A 23,216-nucleotide genomic window follows, 5' to 3' on the forward strand; every position below is an offset into this window, starting at 1 on the left:
AACTTACGGGTCCATTTCTTGAGATGAATTGTTGTCCGAAGTTTTCCCTCAAAATGGCCATAGAATCGCGAGCTGTGTGGCATGTAGCGCCATCTTGTTGAAACCACATGTCAACCAAGTTCAGTTCTTCCATTTTTGGCAACAAAAAGTTTGTTAGCATCGAACGATAGCGATCGCCATTCACCGTAACGTTGCGTCCAACAGCATCTTTGAAAAAATACGGTCCAATGATTCCACCAGCGTACAAACCACACCAAACAGTGCATTTTTCGGGATGCATGGGCAGTTCTTGAACGGCTTCTGGTTGCTCTTCACCCCAAATGCGGCAATTTTGCTTATTTACGTAGCCATTCAACCAGAAATGAGCCTCATCGCTGAACAAAATTTGTCGGACGTAAAGCGCGAAACACATTTCGAACCGAACACTGATTTTGGTAATAAAATTCAATGATTTGCAAGCGTTGCTCGTTAGTAAGTCTATTCATGATGAAATGTCAAAGCATACTGAGCATCTTTCTCTTTGACACCATGTCTGAAATCCCACGTGATCCCCGTTATATAACGGGTGATTTTTTTGAGGTTAGGATTTTCATGCATTAGTATTTGACTGATCACGTGGGATTTCAGACATGGTGTCAAAGAGAAAGATGCTCAGTATGCTTTGACATTTCATCATGAATAGACTTACTAACGAGCAACGCTTGCAAATCATTGAATTTTATTACCAAAATCAGTGTTCGGTTCGAAATGTGTTTCGCGCTTTACGTCCGACAAATTTTGTTCAGCGATGAGGCTCATTTCTGGTTGAATGGCTACGTAAATAAGCAAAATTGCCGCATTTGGGGTGAAGAGCAACCAGAAGCCGTTCAAGAACTGCCCATGCATCCCGAAAAATGCACTGTTTGGTGTGGTTTGTACGCTGGTGGAATCATTGGACCGTATTTTTTCAAAGATGCTGTTGGACGCAACGTTACGGTGAATGGCGATCGCTATCGTTCGATGCTAACAAACTTTTTGTTGCCAAAAATGGAAGAACTGAACTTGGTTGACATGTGGTTTCAACAAGATGGCGCTACATGCCACACAGCTCGCGATTCTATGGCCATTTTGAGGGAAAACTTCGGACAACAATTCATCTCAAGAAATGGACCCGTAAGTTGGCCACCAAGATCATGCGATTTAACGCCTTTAGACTATTTTTTGTGGGGCTACGTCAAGTCTAAAGTCTACAGAAATAAGCCAGCAACTATTCCAGCTTTGGAAGACAACATTTCCGAAGAAATTCGGGCTATTCCGGCCGAAATGCTCGAAAAAGTTGCCCAAAATTGGACTTTCCGAATGGACCACCTAAGACGCAGCCGCGGTCAACATTTAAATGAAATTATCTTCAAAAAGTAAATGTCATGAACCAATCTAACGTTTCAAATAAAGAACCGATGAGATTTTGCAAATTTTATGCGTTTTTTTTTTAAAAAAAAGTTATCAAGCTCTTAAAAAATCACCCTTTACATATATTGCCGTAAAATTTCAAATGCTTGTATACCTATAAACATAGGATACAAGTAAATAAGACAAATTAAGAAACTAAGTAAACTGTGTGGAAAATCAACATTGGTTGAAAAAATTAAATATTTCATACTAATTACCTTTGTACATACATACAAATATTGAAAATCCAATTCGGCGATTTCGAGCATTTTCTTATTCCTTGTCAAACAAGAACAAGCATAATTGCACATATTTCATTTAACGTACATATATTATAGGCGCATAACATCCACACGTTTGTACAAAGGATATTGACCTAGTTTTCAGTGCGCGCTGATACAAGGGCATACGGATAAAACCGTAAAAAACATTTTTTCAAGAAAAAAAACGCAAGTAAATACAAACGCGAGCAATGAAAGCGATAAACGCATTCAAATTCTTTTTCGGAAATAACAGTTCTTATTTATTGAAAAGAGTTTTCGGTACCACATTTCTCTATAATAATAAAATATACATCTATATTTTATTAATTCAAATTTTCTGAATGAGCACAAATTCAAAAGAATCTAAAGCAGAATTCTTAAGAGTTCCAAAAATGATTACTGATGACAAAAGTCCATGTACTCGTACACCTGCAGAAGCTACACGCTCGAAGCAAGGTGCTACAAAGCAAAAAAGGGGGAAAGACATTTCGTATATTAATTTCATTTCTGAGAGTGACAGCTTAATTAAATACTGCACGCGATTTGCATCTTCACCGATTCAGGACAACTCTGAATCGGTACTAGAAATTAAAAAAAAATCTATTGACAATTTTTGGACATGCCTCCAAGCTGCATACGACGCAATAGTGGAAACTGATGATTCAGATCTACCTTAAAATTTCAAATCCTCGGCTTACGCCAAATACGAAAACTGCTTGGACAAAACCAATGATATCAGATCAATTAAAACTTATTAAGTCAATTGCACCTACTCCCCACAGTAGAGTGGATTTACCACAATTGCACGCCCAAGAGGCAAGTTCCGGCATTCATTTCAAAGTGCCAGCGTGTGATAGGGAAATATTTCATGGAGGTTATGAACAATGGCCGTCCTTCCAGGACATGTTTACAACCGTGTACAGAAACCATCCAAAATTATCACAAGCGCAAAAATTGTATCACCTCCGATACAAAACTAAAGGTCAAGCAGGCGTAATAGTTAAGCAGTTCGCATTGAATGACGATAACTTCAATTTGGCTTGGGAAGCTTTAAGATCAAGATATGAAAATGAGAGAATATTAGTTGACAAGCAAGTAACGGTACTTATGAACTTGCCTAAAATTCAAAGAGAAACCAGTGAAGAATTCATTAAACTAGAATCCACTGTTTCAAATTGTTTGTCCGTTCTATCGACACAAAATATTCCCACACACAATTGGGATCCTATTCTGGTAAACATACATATGTACCGCTGCATTACCAGAAAAATCGTTACTTTTGTGGGAGCAATCGCTCTCATCAAGAACAAAATGCCCAACGTGGCAACAAATGAAAGAATTCTTAACTACGCAATACGAAATTGCGGAAAGGGTAGACAAAAAAATAGTCAGAACTAAAACCGCTCAACAAGACCTATGGCATCATTCTATGTTACACCTCAATAACTTTCCCAACACACCTCAAAGTAGCGCTTTTTCAAACAACACCCGAAACAAAAAATCCCGCAATTTGCCTAGAGACACCATGCTGTTCAAAAGCATTAAATACTCAAACGCTACATAGCGAAAATCATAGTAGAGTGCAACTACCCACAGCAGTTGTCTCCATCGAACATTGAGAAAAACTGTTTAAACTAAGAGCCCTAATAGTCCAAGGGTAACAACGATCATTCATAGCGTCTAGGACACAAACTAGGCTAAAACTGCCAACAAAACAAGCCAACTATGAAATTATGGGAATGGGCGGACGAGTAGTACAAAACTCAAATAAAATCTACCCTATTCCTTAATTTCTCCTCAAGCGGATAAGCGCGTTCAAGCAGCAACTTACCAACATACTTCCAAGCTATCACATAGATAGCAAACATTGGTAAAAGGTAATACACCTAGAGTTAGCAGATTCCAACTGCAACACCCCCGCTCAAATAGACCTTCTATTAGGCAGCGATCTTATTAAAATTATACTAGATGGTGTTGAAAAAATTTCTAAAACACTACTGGCGCAAAATACCATTTTTGGATGGGTCCTAAGTAGATTAGTTGCGGAACCAGTCACAACAATGACAACTCAAGTTGAGGAAATCTCAAACGAGTACCTCAATTCACAATTGAGAAAATTTTGGGAGTTAGAAAAACCTACTTAGAGAAGGTGAGCTCAAACAAGATTATGATGGTGTCTTAGAAGAATACCTCCATTTAGATCACATGGAGGAAGTAAGCTCTTGCGAAAAAATCATAAAAGGCAAATAATACTCATTCTACTTGCCACATCATGCAGTAGTAAAGCCTGAAAAAAAAATTGCTTTTGCCAATTATGATACAGGCGAAAATTCTGATACAAGAATTATGGCTAGACGGAACCGACTGGGAGAAACAAGTGAAACCATTTCGCTTAGAAAATGGTCCCACTTCGCTAATAATTTGAACTACAAGGGGTGTTCAAAAAGTATCACGAATTTTGTGTTTTTTCAAAAATTATTTATTTATTCATGAATATCTATTTTGTCCCCTTCAAAGAAATCCCCATGGGATATTATACACTTGTGCCAACGGTTTTTCCAATCTTCGAAGCACTTCAAAAAATCATTTTTTTTTTTTATCTTCTTCAGCTCCTCCTTCGATGCCGTCTTTATCTCGTCAAGAGAAGCGTAACGTCGTCCTTTCATGGGTCTCTTCAGTTTAGGGCAGGGATGGGCACATTTTTAGCCCGCAAGGTTAGCAAAGTGCGCACGGGGCTAGATGAGGGGAATATCAGTTTACGGAGAGAAAGGCATAACAAGTTGCGAAAAGTTGCGAAAAAAATCAATCACATTCCTCCGTAATTTAATGTTCATTGCAGAGTCATAGATAACTTGATACGAGACTCTTTGGTTCGAAAGAGAGCTGTCAAAAATCGCATTTTTTATAACATTTGCCAATGATGCCACTGCTGAAAAATATTAGATTGGGTATATAATAAATTATACAAAACACTAAATTAAACACTTTGAAAATGCATAAATATATAAATGCTAAAATGCAAAATCATTAATTAATTTACATAAACATTTATTTTGCCAAAATATGTTCGCACAGTTCAATGAAATTTCATTTCACATTAATTTCGTCAAGTAATTATAGCGCTGCTCTTCTGGCATCCCGCCTTTTTGACTAACTGCTGATTGGCGTCACCCTGATTGTGTTTTGTTGCCAGCTCAGAAAACAGATCAGGGTGCCCTGCCAGCTGACAAGCTGGAGAGAGCAAGAAAAGAGATTCTGATCAAGTTATCTATGGCAGAGTGGTTGAGGCAATACTGACATTGTGCACAAATTAAAGAGCGAAAGTTTACTTCATATCGGGATTGTACAGTTGTGTGAACAAAAAGAGGTAAACATAATTTGCAGGATTTAGAGTTTCGCATTAAAATTTGTTTTTATTTACCTTTGCATGGTGGGAAATTCTAATCGCTGTTAGGAAAAAATATATACATAAGTTATACTTGTATCTAAAAACAATTTTATTTAATAAGAAAACAGCACATTTTAAAACTTCACAACACCTATAGTTTTTCCTATTTTGTTTACACCACTGTACATGTGATAGATCAGTTAATGGTGGTGATGCCAGTTGTAAAAATTCATTTTAGTTACAATTCGGCAAACTTTTCTCAAGTTGTGGGCTTTTATACGTACATATGCATGTCTGCATATATAAAAAAGAAAAGATACTTGTGACCATTATATTCATATATTGTGTTTAAGCATATTGCAGTTCCATTTAATGAAAATGCTTATATAAATATATGATTTGTGATATTTTCAGTTTGGTTGTTTTATCAAAATATTCAAAGAATTGAGGTTTTTTTCTACAATTGTTTTGTTAAATTTTAAAAATCTAAGTTGCCTCTGGAAATGTATTCAAATAATAATATGCGCTATAGAAAGGAAACACATACATATTTTCAAAAATATAAGAAATCATCAAATAAAAATATATTTGCGCTGTATGGCATTATTGATTGAGAGTGGCTAAGCACACAAATACTCGTAGAATACAAGCGCTAATGGCAGAAACATCTTCTCACTTCGCCACGAGCGGCAAGAGTTTTGTTCTCGTTTTCATTCGAACAATGTTGCCATTACTCAATACGCATATGTAGTTTTGTACACATCTATGTTTTCAATTATAATTTTTCATAATAAAAAATATCAAAACTGAAATCAAACTATTAAAACTAGTTTATATATTTGTAAATAATAGCATTCGATTCTGAATTTGAGTTATTTTAAGAAAATTTCAAATATATTGAAGACAATTTTTATAATTACTACAGTATATCGAGCCTGGCAACCCTGCGGTGTGAGAGAGCAATCAGCTGATATGCTGTTTACAATGCTTACGACACGACACGACAGAACGACAGTGAACTGAAAATGGCGTTGTGCATCTTACTACATGAACATTCGAAAGAATGCAGCAACATAACAATGGCCGGCATGTACACAAGACAACGCAGTTGTCCATTTTGCATGTACACAATTTCGTTGTGGCCATACTAATACCTTGCACTTCAATAAAATTTTAATATTTTGTTCAAAGTGAAATTTTTTATGCAAAAAATAAGTAAATAGGTAAATTTATTTGTTTTAAATTATCAATTGTTAATACAAATGGTAAAATAGAGCTATAATAGAGCTATTTTATGCTTTTATTTGTAAAATAACGTCAAGTTTGTAAGAGCTGTGAATAATTTTACATTTTACATATTAGTGGTATCACCACTCTTCCTCATCTCTCTATCTTCCATTCTATTGTCAACTCTACTGTCGTCCTACTGTCGTTAGCAAATATAGGAGAATATTGAAGTTAGCGAGAACGACAACTGTCGTTGTATTCGTGCCGTCGTCACAATAACAGTGTCCATAAGAACGTGTGTATTTTAATATTTGACAGATGTCGTTTGTCGTCTGTCGTCGTATTGTGTTCAGCACTTGAGTCGTTGGAAATTCTGGGATTGGCGGGTGATAGAAGGGTTGTTGGGTAATTATGTATTTACATTGCGCTCTCATAAGATTCTCTCACAAACTGAAGTTATTATTGAAATTACTTTTTATAAGGAAGTTTAAAGAAATAACCTGGTTTGAAACTTTTTGCTTCGAAAATTATATATAAGATAAGAAGTAGGTTATCTGATTGAAATTTTTGTACTTGATACAATAATGCGTGGAGCTATAGCAAATGAGATTAAACCAAACATATAATTTATTAGACATATTAAAAAAATGATTACTAAAATCAAATATTTATTATACTTTTTGTTATTTGTCTTACATTTTATAAATTTATAGTAGTTACAAAGAATCTTAAAATTGTTAGGCAATTTTACTGTTATTACCCACAGTGCAACTTCCCATATATGCGTGCGCTCTCATTTGTAAACATGGTGTGGTAAAATACGTTGCTCTCACTTTCCTCTTCATGTTGCCCGCGATGATCCCCTCACCTAGCCCTCAAAATGTGCACTCGTGCTCGCACGGGCAAAATGCCTCTGAGGGCTGATATGCCCATCCCTGGTTAAGGGAACAAGAAAAAGTCACAGGGGGCCAGATCTGGGGAATACGGTGGCTGCGCCATCATTAGTGTGTTGTTTTTGGCCAAAAAGTCGCGCACAAGCAACGATGTGTTGTTGTTGTTGTCTTTGCAGTAGTGTTGAGTAACGGTACCATCTCCAGTGAGCGTGCGAGGTTTTCAAGAAATTCTCGAAAAACGAAGAAAGATGGTAGCTCATTCAAGACGAGCGATAACTCCCATTGCTTGCGGGAATTACGATATTATATGTAATTTATCAGATATTACATATTTTCCGTTTGAATAAAAACTCCGGCTAATTTTTCGTACTGTGCGGCTTGCCGTTCAGTTTATTAATAATCATTTTATTTTTTATAAAAATCTTATTTGCTAAATTTACTTGGAGCCGTTGTGCTGACTTGACATTCCTCAGCATCAACAACCCGGCATATCTTAAATAAACATATCAAATAATAACAGTGGCATTGGATTTCATTTTTAAAGGAATTTAAAAGATGATTACTTGCTTGTGCATATTTCTTTATGCATGTTAATATGTATGTATGTAGTTGAATCTGAAGATTCAACTTACATTTTAGAGGAAAGAAAAATATTTAGAAAATACTTGTCTTTTTTGGTATATCGACAAGTTTGAAAGTGGTGGAGTCGTTTGACGACGCAGCGTTACTGTTTGAACTCTCCTGAGTTCTTATATTTACAATTTTTATTTGTTTTCTTTAATATTATTGCTAGAATTGCTACTACTATCATTACAATGATTATCAATGTTATATTAATACCATATGATACATTTTTATGGTATTTTAATTCTGCAATTTCTTTTATGTTTTCTATATTTTTTATTGCAATATCATTGAATGTTAATTTTGGTGTGTATCTTTGGTTTAATTTTTCGGCAGGGTATATTGTATTTGTATTGTATTGTATGAATATATTCTGTTTTATTATTTTTAAATTTTTGTTTTAAAATTTCCATTTTACAATTTACAAATTTGATTATATAGTTATTTTTTAATACAATTTTTCTGTCATCGCAGTTTTGTTTTATTACATCATTTTTTGCATTTCTTATTAATATTGTGTCAACGCTTATTTCTTGTATTGATGTTTTGGTATTATATTTAAATTCGCAAGTATTTGAAAATATGCAGCTTTTACTCAATTTTAGATTTTTAAATGCTTTATTTTGTACATAATCAAAATAGTTTTCGCCAATTTTTATAACGAATTTTTCTTTTTCATTAATCTGTAATTTATTTCTATTTGGCATTGGGGTTATTAATTGAATCTTAGTTTGAAAAAATGTTCTTGGTATCTGAATTGCAAATATTATTGTATCGTTTCTGTATCCTACTACTCCTACTTTTGATAATTTTAGTTTGTAAAAATCAATCTCATATTTTTCAATTTCTTCCCTAGTTAACATACTTGGATGTACCATATTGTATTTAGCCGCCGCTATATTATTTTGTATTTCTTGAACTTTACTTTCTATGAATTTTAGTTTATTCATTTCATCATTATACAAATTTTTCTTTAAATTCTATTTTCCTCTTTGTTTATTATATTTAAAGTTTCTAATATTTGTTTCCTATCTGATTCTATAGTTCCTTTTAATAAGTTTAGTGATCTATTTAAATGTTCATTAATTACTATTTCTTTATTTAAATTTACAATGGCATTATGGCCATTTTCTTCAATAATTTTTAAATGGTTCAAAATGTCGTGTCTGTCATCATCATCCATGACTCCAAACATCCATTTATATACTATTCCTCCTATATTTATCCAGCCTCTTTTATTTCTCTTTTTGATATTCGGTGTTATAGATGTGATTTTTGCTTTTTTATTTTTTATTTCATCAAACAAAATTTCTTTATTTTCAATATTTTCTTTAACCTGATCAACTATGTCTGCTATCTTGTTCGGATAGTATGTATAACTGTACTTATTTCGTTAACTATTTCTATGTCCGCTGTTTGTATAATTGTATACCCCGCATCTTCTATTATTGGTGCAATTTGCAAAAGTGCTGTCACCAATGATATGCTTATTGTTAAAAAAATAATTATTATCGTCATCTGTAAAAGTAAAAATGTATAACCGTTTTAGGTTTTGATTAAAAAAAATTAAATTGGATTTTAGTCGCCTCTTACGACAGGCATCTCTTACCATGGCACTATGGTCGGAAATTTCATTTCGTTGGCCAAAAGTCAAAATGTTTGCAGTCCCGAAATATGTTGTTGTTTCTGAAATCTAGTAGTCAACGCTCCAAAACAACCAAAAATGAATTTTGTTGTTGTAATATGCAATTCACCGTTATTCGGTGAGTCATCGAAGTTGAATTTGTTTGCTTCATTTGTAAACATAATTGCGTTCGGTGTTTTATAGTACTTACTTCAATTGCTTGTTAAAGCTGAAAACAAAGCGTGTTAAATAAAAGTTTAAATGGAACACGAAGGTGATGGTAAGTTTATTAATTTTGTAAAATATAATACTCAAAAGTTGGATACTCTAAAAAATAAAATAACTTTTTCCAAAAGTCTATAACATTTTGGAATTTATTTTATTTTTTAAGTTTGAGTAAGCTTAACTCATTTTGTTTAGGAGTGTTAGGCATAAGATTAAAAACCAAAATTACTTTGAAGTGTTTAGTTTTTGAAAATGTTTATCTTATTAATTTCATCCCTTCGCCTTCATCAACCACTAGCCTGAATTTTTGTATTTGTGAGCTTGTCCCCTTCTTTATAGATAAGTTTATTAAAATACTTTAATAATTTTTCGATTTCCTTTTTCTCATTTGATTTTAAATGAACAAGGTTGATGTTCTTTACTTCACTTATATCTAATGAATAAACTTGCTCTTGCATAGTTTTCATATAGAATGGAAGATACACACCATTTTTCAAAATTCTAGTGCTAACTGCATTAGTTCTTAAACAAAAACATGCAGTACTGATATTTTTATGTTAATTTAAGGATATTTTATTGTTATTTATTACTTTTTAATTAAATATTATAAGTAGTTGGTTACTTTTTTTTAGAATTATAATATTAATTGTTTTAGTATGCTAATCGTTAGCAATGTAGTTTATTGTATATATTTATTTGTTTGTTTAAAGTAGCTTTAAATATTTAACTTTTGAATTTTATAATTCATTTAGTTGATACTTTTTATTTTTTAACAATTTTATGCTTTAAATTTTTTATAATAATACTAGCTGACCCCGCATACGTTGTCCTGCGTGAAATTATGTGTTTTGAAATGAAAAGAAAGTTGAATTTACGTTGTGTTAAAAATCTTTTATTTTCGATTTTTCTAAATTTGTTTCAATGTAACGCAGTTTGATAAACAACATTTTTTGGTTTCTATTCCGGAGCGTAAATATACAGAGAAGATGGTTTTCCAACTCGAGAGCACGCCACGTATAACTGGCGCGCACTCAGGCAATCGTAGTTACGATAATTTGGCACATTTGGCATAAACATTCGGGATGAGTTCATATTTCGTTTAAGTGAATTGACAAAAGGAAGGTGAAATTGATATCAAACCACTGGAACCGAAATTTTCCTATTTCCAATTCTTATCGAGTACGATGTAAAATGTCTTCGGCAATGTAATTTTGTTCGTATTCCAAAATTGACGCAAATTTGAAGGCTGATATGTCGAAATGGCCATCGCGAAAAGTGTGCGAACTTCAGTGGCATGCGAAGTAGCTATCGAATCGTCCATCGTTTGATTACATTTATTATCATGTTCCAGCAATTGTAATTGCTTGCATGCTTCTCAAAAAGTTACACACACTCTACCATTCACAGTGCGCAATGACTCAAATGAAATTGAACCACGTACATTTATCAATAGCAACCGAAGGTATTAGCAATCGTCGTTTTTGGGGTGGTTTATGTAAATTCGTCCTAAGGAATTAGTTGAAAACACACCTGGATGTCAATCTATTGGTTGGCCTTGCTTTCTGTCTAACTATTTCTTCGACGATGCATTCCATGTATAATATCAAGGCATTTCCGAATAGAGCAATGTTCTCGCAAATGAATCACTGACGCAAGTTGAGAAAAAACTCGTCAATGTCAATGTCAATTATGTTGGAAGTGTTTCCGCTGGCTGTACTGTATTCTATGGGTTGAAAAGCAGTCTTTAGCCATTCTTCAAATGAACTGCGAGACGCACAACAGTCGAAAACCGTTCATGAATTAAAAAAGTAAATACCCTACAAAGCGCTTTATTGTAGTTCACGTATCGACAGTATCGTTCAAGACCAATAACCGCCATATTGGTTCCTTTGATGACGTACATACTAACGTATTTTATAGATTACGGTTCAGCCGTTTATGAGTGATGAATTTACAAAGAAAGTGACATTGATTTTTATATAAACTGTATATATAAAAATCAATGCCAATTTTTTTTAATATAAATATTTATCGGCTATTATACTTCATTTAATTTTTTTTCATTATAGACATTTTTGTCATCTTCTTTTTAAACATATTGAATATTCAAATATGCGATAAATTTGCCAAAGCAATTGCCTATTTTCAGATTTTATGAAATATCCACAAACGACAAATCTAAATTTTTATGTATTTGACGTTTGAGTGTAAACAAAAACATAAGAGAAACAAAAAAATAAGCATTTGACATGAATGAGTAATGTCACATTATATTCTTACTTGAGCAAAAGTCAACTTATTTAGCAAACAAAAAAACCTGAAATTTTATGGTCTATAATTATATTCTGCGATAATAATTACTCTGTATTTGAAAATAATGTGATTTTCCATTCATAAAAGTGTAATAAAACAGTAAGTTAATAGCCAAACAAAAAAGTCAATAACAAATACAATATAATTCAATATAACAAAAAAATTTTTTATTTCCAAAGTATACCATACAAAAAATGACGATGAAAAGATTCGATATGAGAAGAACATTCCATTCTGATTATCTTCAGGAAAAAACAGTTGTTGTTCAGTCGATTGATAGCCCATCGTGCCTCACCGTAAAATTCAGACTGGAAGAAAGGGAATACCAGGATGTAGAGCAAGTTCTGAATTGCCGATTAGCAAATATCAAGCCAAGTAATGGGAAATACTGGACGCGAGAAGCTATCAAATATTTTGAAGAAATTACTTTGAACAAATCTTTCACTATGAAAATAATGAAACAAATAGACGAAATCTTTTTCATAAATTTAGACGATTATGAATTAGGGAGGAGGATGGACCAAGATATTGTTGATAAAGGATATGCAGTTCATGAGAATGCATTCGTACGATATTATCCATTCACTCCATAAAATTGTTATAACGCTAACATTGAGAAGCGTACATAAATACGAATAATAAGAAAATTGTCATAGCGATTCAATAAAAAATTCAACAAAGTAATACTCTTCAAACATTGAAAGTAGTTATTCTTCAGTTTCCTTTTATTTTTACATAAGCGTATATAATAAATTGTAAATCTCAAAAATTCGAGTTCTAATCTAAAACATTTTGATAAACAACGTTCTTAGTTTTACTGTCCGGTGCATGAATGAATAAACGATGTGCAGTACCGACTCTCGAACATGCAACATATAATTGCCCATGTGAAAAACACGATTCTTCCAAATTTATTCCGCATATTTGAAATGTTTGTCCTTGTGCTTTGTTTATAGTCATGGCAAATTATAAACGCACCGGAAATTGCAGACGTTTGAAATTGAATGGCATATCTGTTGGAATCATTGGAATACATGGTATAAGCACATTAACGCCTTTCGCTTTGCCATTGAGTATAGTTGCTTCAATCAAATTTGGCATTCGCTTCTTTATTGCCAGTCGTGTACCATTACACATTTTTGGAGGATTGATATTCCGTAGTAATATGATTGGTGAACCAACCTTAAAAATGGAATCAATAATATATTTCATTGAACCTCCTTACAGATTTATATTCTGTAATGATTAAAGTATTGAACAATCCTTTAAATTCAAAAGATGTGGCGGTGTACCAGGTGGTTCCAATGAATTCAGAAATTCAATTGGATAATTCACAGCTTCATCTTCATCAATGGATTTATAAGTTATGACTTCACCTGGAAATTTTTCTTGAATTTGAAAGTTCATTGCATTGACGCGTATATTCTTCGGTGCCAATATAGAACGTTCTGCTAACCAATCATGGCTTCTGTGATTCTGAATGATATTTGGGAAAACGCATTCGACCAATTCTTCTTTTGTTTGCAAAATTGTACAAAAATTTTCGGGCAAGGTGATCATTCTATTTGTATTGTCGATTTGCATTTTTCCATTTCCGATATCCAACAATTGTTCCGAAAACTGATGTGCAGATAAATCGTCTTGTAATAGTACACGCATATTGACATTCAACGTCAATTTTTTCACAAATCTCCAGAGAGCAGAAGATTTCAGACATGCATTTATTTCATCGGCAGGAGTTTATCGAGGAAGAACTGGCAATGTTTGTCGAAAATCACCTGATAACAATATCAAGGCACCACCAAACAGCTGTTGATTTCCGCGTAAATCTTTCATAGTTCGATCCAATGCTTCGAGCGATTTTTTGTTGGCCATTGTACATTCATCCCACAGAATAATCGCTACTTGCTTCAAGACTTTTCCCATTGCAGAATTTCTTGAAATATTGCATGTCGGCGTTTCACTCACTTGCATGTTCAATGGCAATTTTAATGCAGAGTGTGCTGTTCGTCCTCCGTCCAATAAAATGGCAGCAATTCCAGAAGAAGCAAGAGCCAAAGCAATTTTTTTCTGTGATCGAATAGCTGCCAGAATCAATGTAATAATGAATGTTTTTCCGGTTCCACCAAGTGCGTCCAAGAAATATAATCCGCCAGTGTTGTCAGAAACACCTTGCAAAATTGTTTGATATACATAGTTTTGTTGATCATTTAATTTGTCAATATTTGATTGCACAAATTCAATCAATTCGTCACAATTGAATTGTTGTTCACGTTGCAATTCTTGATCCATCAAATCATGCATCGGACGGTCAGGTGAAATCATAGATAACTGTGATAATGCTTTATGCGCAATTTTAAGACACATATCTTCAATGATTATTAATGCTTCATTGTACATTTCCAAGGTAATCATCAAATCTGGATTATTTGACCTACGACGCATCCGAATCAAAATATCTTCCGTCATGTAATCTTGATATTTGTTCCATAATTCCAGTGGATTCGATGGCATGCATGTTGATATTATAATCGAGAAAAGCATTCTTATTTGTTGTGGTAAAGATGAAACACATGCATCTTGAAGCGTCGATTCCCAATGTGAATCGTTTTCCAACAAATGCAGTAGGTGACATGCCTCGCGATACGTCTCACATAAATGACCATCAACTATTTTCAAATCTTCGAACGATCTTGGTGCTTGAACGTTCACCAATAGCAATCGCAAATAAAAACATTCCGCGTTGTTGGGATGAATCGTATACATTCTGCCCAAAGCATCTGTTGAATATATACCTGGGTGACCATCAACTGCTGTACCCTGTTTACGTCGTTGGAATTCTTTTGATGATGTATTCCATGTGTAATACTGAGGTACATCAGTATATAGCAAACTTCTGGCAAATGTATCGGTTTCACAAAGTCGAAAAAAAGCAGTTAAAGTAGTCGCTGGTGGCTGTGCTGCTCTCTGCTGTATATTTTCAGTCGTAAAATAAACACGTTGACCATTTTGCCAAATTGCTTCATTGCTGCTAACGCATCGGCCCATTTGATATCGAGTAATTTCATCGTTCCTATTGTCAGCATCAGGTACTTCAAAGACAGCCATATCACTTCCTTTATTCACATACTTGCAAATGTATTTGATTGACTTGACGGAATTACAATACTCAAGGGTAATGTGAGACTGAAATATTTTTGACAGAAGTGGTGAATATGGCACAACCCAGCGGTTATCGACGATGATTTCTTGATGACGTATGTTCATCATTACTGATTTACCGTTATCTTCAGTAGACCGTCGTCGATACAACGGGTATCCATCATTGCCTGTTATTGTGTCGGAAGTCAATGCTCTGGGATAACGCTTTGAGCATTTGCCATCAATCATGCATGGTGAATTCATATTTAGTACGCCACATGGGCCATGAATCATATGTTTTGTGACGACTTCAAATAATTCTTGATCAATTGTTTGATCTGGTATCTCGGCTGATATGATATTATCAATTTCATCTGGTGTGATTTTACGAACCAACCATATCAATATATGTGCGTGCGGCAATTCTCTCTTTTGCCATTCGATTGAATACATATAACACCGCACTTCTCCAAATACGCGCAATTTCACAATTACATTCATCAGCGCTTTTAATTTTTGCCGAAAAACACGTGCATTTACTTATATCGTGACGATCTGTTGTTGATTGACCGTCAAACAAATTATTTTGAATATCGCTCCACTTCGGATTACATGTGAATGTAATAAATAAATCTGGTCGGCCGTATTTTCTCACGTATGACATCGCATATTCGTGCATATGGCGAGGACTTCCAATATAAGATGCTGGTAATATCGTCAGACGTCCAATATCATTCAAATTCCCATCATTTGTTATTGCATCACGCAAATGTATGTATTCTTCTGATCGCAATTTACTTTGATTGAACCGGATGTAATTGAGACGTTCAGTCTCAATTTTCGCATACATGTCCACAATGTATTGATGAAACAGTTTTCTACATCTCAAAATGTAATTTGAACTTCCTTCGCGAATCATTAATCTGTATGAATAATAATTCAAGGCGCTGACCTTCTTTTGAGCATCAAGACCTGTAAAAAATACGTTTCAAAACGTATTTAGAAGTTTTCAATTCAAAATCGAAATCTTTTATTTAAACGAAATATTTATGAGCACGATATATATTATGTACCTGTGCTTGGATTAATCATTGGGATATTTATATGGTATCCATCATGGCCATTCCAGTGCAATATAGGATACTGTAATGCATCGTAACAACGATGAAGCTCCGAAACACGTTGTAATTGTTCATTTCTACGGTGAAGAATAATATCTCGAGATTGAAACTGATCGCCAACAATCACAATGGCCACTTCATCAATGGTTGGTGCATTGAATCTTCTTGAATGCTCTCCAGTTGGAGTTTTATCGGCTCTTATAACGATTCTGATTGTTCACTTTATTAATATATTTCTTAAAATATTTGATTTTAGATTTATAAAGTCACTTGACGCAACAAGTGCCAAAATGATTTGCATAACATTTTTTTGATTGAATTATTCAATTAATTCAAATATTATGACAGAAAATAGCAAACAAGAAAAAAAAACAAACACATGCGGGAGTTGTAGCACATGAAAATTTTCATTAGCTCTGCTGTGCTACCGCTCCCAATTTTTTGCTACCGCTACGCCAGAGCATAGCGCAGAATTTAATGTTTTGCTCCCGCTCCAGCTACAGTTTTTTAACTAACAAAACTCGGAGCAGAGTAAGTGTATTATTACACGAGGCGACAAAAGTTGCTAATTCTCGGGCGATTCTCTTTTGCTGTCGCCCATTACCTTCACACGAGCAACTTGTGTTGCGCAACTCTGTTCGAGTTTTTTTCTCATTCTCTTTCACTTTACTTTAACCCATTGTCTATTCTTTACTTTAACCCATTGTCGTTTCTTTTTCCTTATGGGTATTTGGGACACTCTATCACATATATTAATCAGTTCTGACAATTAAGAAATACATTTTATTTAAAATTCAAAATTAAAACAAAGATTATATGACAGACTTTCACATAAGTATGTACATATGTCACCCTTTTCGCTATCGTCTGAATCAATTTGTATGGCTTTCTCCATAAATTTCAAAATATCTTTAATTAATTCGATACTCGTCATACTCCATTTTCTAAAATATTTTTATTATATTATGTATATCTGTATACATATTTGCAAATTACTTGCCAAAAGATGAAATTAAATTTTTTAAATATATTCCAAATATTAATTTAAAAAAAATATACGCAAATGCAACTATGTACTACGAAAGAAAGAACACGAATGTCGAAAAACGTCGCAGCGAACTGCTACGAATGAGAACACAAAGCGAGTTGCTGAACACTGGAAACTCGGCGCGATTCTCCTCTCCTCGTCGCCCCCTCGCCCATAAACCAAGAGTTGCCGAGACAAAAGTTGCTGCGTGTAATAAGCCACTAAAGCACTTCTTTTACATTATTATGCTAAGGCTATGCTGTGGCTCCCGACAAAGTGAGAGCGGTAGCAAGAGTAAAATGAAATGCTACGGGAGTAGCGTAGTTTTTCAAACGCTGCTGCTAAGCTACTCACCAAATCGAATGTTTCCCCATTCAAACAGTTTCGTAAATAGTGTAATTTTTGTCCGTCCGTTGACATTTGTTTGAATGAGTGAGCAAAAAGCATCATGAAAAGGAAGCCATTGAGTTGGATCACCACTAAATGACGGCAACTGTACCTTTGGTAGCGGTACAGGAGCAGTTGAATCATGAACAGTAGTTTGCAATGTCTGCTGTCTTTGAGTTGCGCACAGGCGTTTCAAGTTAGCTTTGGCGGTGCTGTACTACTCCTCACCTTTTATGCGTGCCTGCTCCTCCATGGAAACGTTCTCGTCACCACATGTGAGTTCCACCTCTTGTTGTGCTACGCAAAACCGAATCCATTGCTCCTCCAACAATTGAAGGTAAGTAGTTATTAGCTCAGTGTCTACCGACAGAGCATCCACTTTGCTAGATTGCAAATAGCGTTTGATAGCGTTTAGCGCGGAGTCGCGAATTTTAGCCGAAGACATCATTAATTTAAAAAATGCGGAAAAATATTGAAAATAATAGCGAATTTGCGGAATATCATTAATATGCGATGATATCCGGCTGGAAGGACCAAAATATGTTGCTGTTTAATAGTGTTCGCAGAAGATGAATTATATTAACCCGGATTGAAATAAAAGTCGAGTTCCTTTATTGAAAAGAGAGATAAAACGGAAGCTGGTTTGACAGCAAGCACATAAGTTCTGCCCATGAAGCTTCAAACATGTGTTTAGAAAGATGATGCCAGATAGGCGCGAACATACATATATGTTCACTTTGTTTCACAATATTTACGAAATTTATGTAAAATTGATTTATTTTTAACCTTTTCGTGTTTGAGTTGCTTACAAAATATAAAAAACGACAATCGATTAATAACTATGTTGATCTCTATTCAGTACATTCAAAATGGCAGACAAGAAATCTTTTTAGTTTTGTGACCTGCAAACTACCAGGTCTCAATATTTTGAGACTAACGCTAGAAACTGTTTAGTGAATAGTAACTAGTCACAAATTGAGACTTTACCTCAAAATGTCTCAAATAGAAACTAGAGACTGGTTACAGAATCCCGCTATAAAACGAACTACTTATTCATTAAACGCAATCGGCCCCTTACGGGGAATCCCGACAGGATAAAATCTATGTCTTACTAACTGTATTGCCGTGCCTGATGCCTGTGGAGACTCCATATTGCCTATTGCTTACAATATATGTATGGCAAACTAATTAGTTTACCATATATTGTAAGCAAAAAGCTTTCACTTCAGCAGTTTGACAGCGCAGTTTTCATTTCTATGAAAATTTCGAAGAGGCAACATATCCTATTTACACATATGTATGCCAACGGCATTTTCATTTCGGTAATATGAAATTTAGAAGAGCGAGTATTAAGACGGTTGTGTTGTGTTATGTTATAAAAATAAAGTACATTTTCAAAATAACATTTTTCAAAAAAATTAATATTTAGTTTAATATTGTTAATTTACAGAATAATTATGCAAATTGGGTTGGGAATGAGCGAAGTCTTAAATTTAATAAACTTATACAAGCATAAATCAAAATATCATTGCTCATATTAAATTCATTATTTTAACTGGTATTTAAAATTTATGCCACAATTATTATATAGTAGTTCAAAAATATGAATTCCTATTTTTCCCAGAAATACATTTGTAAAAAAAGCATCTTTCTCCTTTCTTATTATCTTATTTTCCCCAGAAATGTATTTGTAAAAAAAGGATCGCAATTTATCGTTCGTTTTTATATTTTCCTCATAAAAGATTTAAAGAGTTCACGAGCTCAAAACATGCGCTACATCAGCTACGGCATTTCGTAATGTGATAAAATAAATTTTTCAAGAGCTCAAGGCATGCGTTACATCAGCTCGATCCTACCTACCCTACGCCTTTGCGCAAATGATTATGTTATTATAACAAATGCCCACATACGTGTAAAGATTTGGCAATGGCAATAGCAATACGTTTGACAGTTAGTATGCTATACATTTTTTCCTGTCGAGATGCCCCGTTACAACGACAACAACTGTAATCTACTAAACAATAAGATGTACCCTGCAAGGCGGAGGTAACAGATTGCACAAACACATGGAAACATTTTCAGCTGATCACTAACACTGTTACATTTTCTGGAATTTTCAATTGAATGGTAGATTACGTAAGTAAGATAGAGAAAAACTATCGACATTCTAAACATATTGTAATGTTAACTTGCTAGAATAGGAAAGACGAATACCCAATTTTTCAAGATGAAGAAAACGAAAAGCGCAGTTTATTTTATTTTCGATTGGAGGACGGAGTCATGTGTATGGAGGTTTAAGTTCACGCAAATGAGGAAAGTTCTCTGATCGCCATTCATTTTTGAGTGGCCAGAAACGATTCTTTTACATATAACTCAAGCAGCTCACGACTTCCGGTCTTTGACCAAGTATCCTCTGGGTAGCCTAAGAATATCGGTTTGAAGGCGAGCTAAAGTGAGAAGGCGAAACATCCCCTGCATAGGGTTGTGCGCTGGGTTTGGTACCCGCCACGTAAAAAACACCCCCAATGAAAAACCACCAACAGCCTCGGATGCGAGACCCTCCTTTTGATGACGACCATGGCAAACGAAATAAGGACTATGATTTGAGGGCATGCACCTGGAATGTTCGGTCCCTTAATTGGGAAGATGCCGCTGCCCAGCTGGTTGATGTCCTCGTGAAAATAAAGGCTGACATCACCGCCGTCCAAGAAATGCGATGGACGGGACAAGGACAGAGACGAGTAGGTCCTTGTGACATTTAGTACAGTGGCCATATAAAGGAGCGCAAGTTTGGTGTTGGATTCGTGGTGGGAGAGAGACTCCGTCGCCGAGTACTATCATTCACTCCGGAGAATGAACGTCTAGCCACAATCCGCATCAAAGCGAGGTTCTTCAACATATCGCTGATTTGCGCCCACGCCCCGACGGAAGAGAAGGACGATGTGACCAAAGATGCTTTTTATGAGTGCTTGGAGCGCACTTATGAGAGATGCCCCCGTCAAAATGTGTTTGGCGACTTTAACGCCAGAGTGGGCAAAGAAGGTATTTTTCGAACTACGGTCGGTAAATTAAGCCTCCACGACGAAACATCCCCAAATGGGTTGAGGCTGATCGACTTCGCCGAGGCCCGAAATATCTGTTATCTGTAGTACTAGATTCCAGCATAAGAAGATTCATCAAGCTACCTGGCTGTGTTTTAAAAATTAAATTCAAGTAATAGTGGTCTCGTACGTTCTACTTTTTCAAGCTTGCTTCAAGCTAATGAGGAGTGTCTTTTCAAAAGAGGATATTTAGATTTTATTTTTTTTAACTAATTATGCAGTCTTGTCCTTAGTGCTGAAATACACAACCTCTTTACTTGGATGTTGATCTCAAGAAGATATTTCGCATGTAAGTAAAAAAACGTTAAATTGTGAGTCTTAAACAGAAATACCATTATTCGGTAAATCAGTAAATGTTTCTCTTATAATGTTTTCTCATTATTGAAAAATTAATTAAGAAGTAGACATTCTCTTTTAAAAAGACACTCCTCAAATATATTCTCCTCTTGTTATATACTATTTGTAAGTATTTACAAATCATCTTTTTCAAAGTAATATTTGTTACTATAAACAACTTAACTTTAAAATATTATTAACATAAAGTACTAACATTTCATTTTATAAATTAGTTCACATTTTTAATCGGTTTTTTTTAATTAAATGACAACTTAATATTTTTTTTTGTTTCAGTTTGCGACGTGGATATTTGATTCCTATCTGTTGAGCCCCCCTAGAGGTTGTATTGAACATAAATATTTTTAATTTTTTAATAATATTTTTTTACAGATAAAATGTTTAAAAAACTATCTTACAACCTCGTTTGCGCTCCTCGAGTAGAACCATCACTAATTGTGGTACTGTCACCATCTTCTGGCGGTCATGCAGGTATAATGTATTATTATATAAATGTATTAGTATTTGCTTTATAAAAATGCATTTATGTTTTTCAGATATAATCCCGAAGCTGGATGCCATTCAAACCCGCCTCACTGCCATTGAAAAGTCCCTAACGGACAAAGTAAGTAACACAGTATTACATAACCAAATTAAAACAGGAGCTAATTTTTGTATTTTAATTTTCTAGATGGCAGAAAAGGCCGAGGTGCAGGCACAAAGTAATTTATTGCGCGAATGCCGCGTCATAGCGGCAAAGACGCATCATTCAATTAGCCGCATCACCGGTGACTTGGAGGACGAGTATTACGTGGAGCTCGCTTCGAAACTGCCCATGTCATCGGAAGAGCACGTGCGCTTCGTGGGAGACAAACTTTCACAAAAGGAAAGCACGGATGCTATAGTAAATATTTCGTTTTTAAATATTATGCGAATGTAATATAATTTACTGTATTTTTTTACAGATGCGGCTAATATTGAAGTAAAAGGTCGCAAAATGCAGTGTGAACGGCGTACTGCGTGGTATGTTTTCTGACGATCTAATGTACCACTACAATTTAGAGGGGCCCTACAAAAGCTAAAGGTCGTAGGGTTAGTTTTTGGTAGGTTTTTTTACTGATATATATTTGAACGCCTTAACTTATACCGTTTCATTTTAGATATACTTCCTGACAAGGATAAAAACATCTGTGGGGAGCTCCGGAGATTTGTGGCCTTAAGTCACAATCGTTTTAAGCAAAAAAGCATAAACTTATATATATTAGTTTTAAGTTGTAAATATTAGTTCTAAATTGTACATGTTGAGATTCCGCTTTATTCAAAGTATTTAACAGGAATGAACAGTTAAAGTGAAAAAATCATAGACCTGTTCGATTTGTACATTTTTGGTTAGTATGCATGTTTGCTGTTACAGAGTCGCATTGGAAACGGACTTATTTTCAAAACCTTTCCTCAATGTGATTCTGTTTACATGAAATCTAATTTAAATTCATTAATTTAACAAAATGTAAATGCTTTGTTTTCGATACATTTTTTGTTAGTATATCAGCTATCATATTTTCAGTTGAAATGTACTTTAATTCTATGTCACCACTCTGGACAACTTCTCTGACGAAATGATATCTGATGTCGATGTGTTTTGACCTGTTATGATAAACTGGATTCTTAGCGAGATTCTGTGCGCTAAGATTGTCGCCATTCAATATTGTTGATATACTAGCCTTGCCACAGCCAATTTCAATAATTAAACGTCTCAAGTGCAATGCTTCTTTGGCCGCTGATGATAAAGCCATATACTCAGCCTCCGTACTGCTAAGGGCTACGGAATTTTGTTTTTCCGATTTCCACGAGATTGGTCCACCTGCCAGGAAGAATACGTAGCCGGTGTAAGATCGACGGTTACTCAAATCACCTTCCCAATCTGCATCTACATAACCTTCAAGCGCCTGCCCACAACCGTGGTATTTCAGTTTCAAATGTTTTGTTGCTGCTAAATATCGCATTACATGCTTCGCCCTGTGAGATGTTCGGTGTGAGAGTTGTTGTTCCTTTGTGCTAATTTTACAACCGAATGGTAAATATCGGGTCTGGAAGTCAAAGCTAACCACATCAATTCGCCTA

General features: G+C 34.7%; 3 protein-coding genes across 6 annotated transcripts in view; 2 read left to right on the forward strand and 1 right to left on the reverse strand.

The window, feature by feature from the left end:
• LOC105231504 (protein pangolin, isoforms A/H/I/S) overlaps positions 1-19,480 on the forward strand; it is a 454,601-nt gene extending 435,121 nt beyond the window's left edge. For all 3 annotated transcript variants that reach the window (XR_007423206.1, XR_007423207.1, XR_007423208.1), the window contains one exon: positions 19,342-19,480. The gene's annotated coding sequence lies outside the window, so the exon portion shown is untranslated. The remainder of the gene's footprint in view (positions 1-19,341) is intronic.
• Positions 13,726-18,106, reverse strand: LOC125779739 (uncharacterized). Its single transcript, XM_049461011.1, has 2 exons — positions 17,890-18,106; positions 13,726-15,500 (listed from the first exon to the last, which is right to left on the reverse strand). Exons 1-2 carry the CDS (start codon positions 18,104-18,106, stop codon positions 13,726-13,728), a joined length of 1,992 nt encoding a protein of 663 aa, XP_049316968.1.
• Positions 19,481-19,506: 26 nt separating the features above from the next.
• LOC105229006 (uncharacterized) lies at positions 19,507-22,394 on the forward strand. Of its 2 annotated transcripts, none has more exons than XM_049460885.1 (7): positions 19,507-19,797; positions 21,393-21,438; positions 21,489-21,587; positions 21,653-21,720; positions 21,787-21,999; positions 22,061-22,198; positions 22,256-22,394. In XM_049460885.1, exons 1-6 carry the CDS (start codon positions 19,786-19,788, stop codon positions 22,079-22,081), a joined length of 459 nt encoding a protein of 152 aa, XP_049316842.1. In that variant the 5' UTR covers positions 19,507-19,785; the 3' UTR covers positions 22,082-22,198; positions 22,256-22,394. The 2 variants fall into 2 exon arrangements, with proteins under 2 accessions (XP_049316842.1, XP_049316843.1); XM_049460886.1 differs by having other exon boundaries at positions 19,508-20,888.
• The last annotated feature ends 822 nt before the right edge of the window (positions 22,395-23,216 follow it).

The sequence above is a fragment of the Bactrocera dorsalis genome, chromosome 6, assembly GCF_023373825.1.
Source record: "Bactrocera dorsalis isolate Fly_Bdor chromosome 6, ASM2337382v1, whole genome shotgun sequence".
In the NCBI taxonomy this organism is placed as follows: Eukaryota; Metazoa; Arthropoda; class Insecta; order Diptera; family Tephritidae; genus Bactrocera; species Bactrocera dorsalis.

Excerpts from the sequence above, each read along its gene's own strand:
- LOC105229006 (XM_049460885.1), top strand. Across the intron at positions 21,588-21,652 it reads ATCTTCTGGCGGTCATGCAG|ATATAATCCCGAAGCTGGAT; the intron begins GTATAATGTATT and ends TATGTTTTTCAG. Across the intron at positions 22,000-22,060 it reads AGGAAAGCACGGATGCTATA|ATGCGGCTAATATTGAAGTA; the intron begins GTAAATATTTCG and ends ATTTTTTTACAG.
- LOC125779739 (XM_049461011.1), bottom strand. The coding sequence starts at position 18,106 with ATGTCTTCGGCTAAAATTCGCGACTCCGCGCTAAACGCTATCAAACGC. Across the intron at positions 15,501-17,889 it reads GGAGCAGGCACGCATAAAAG|ATGAAATTGATAATATCATA; the intron begins GTGAGGAGTAGT and ends AAATCACACCAG.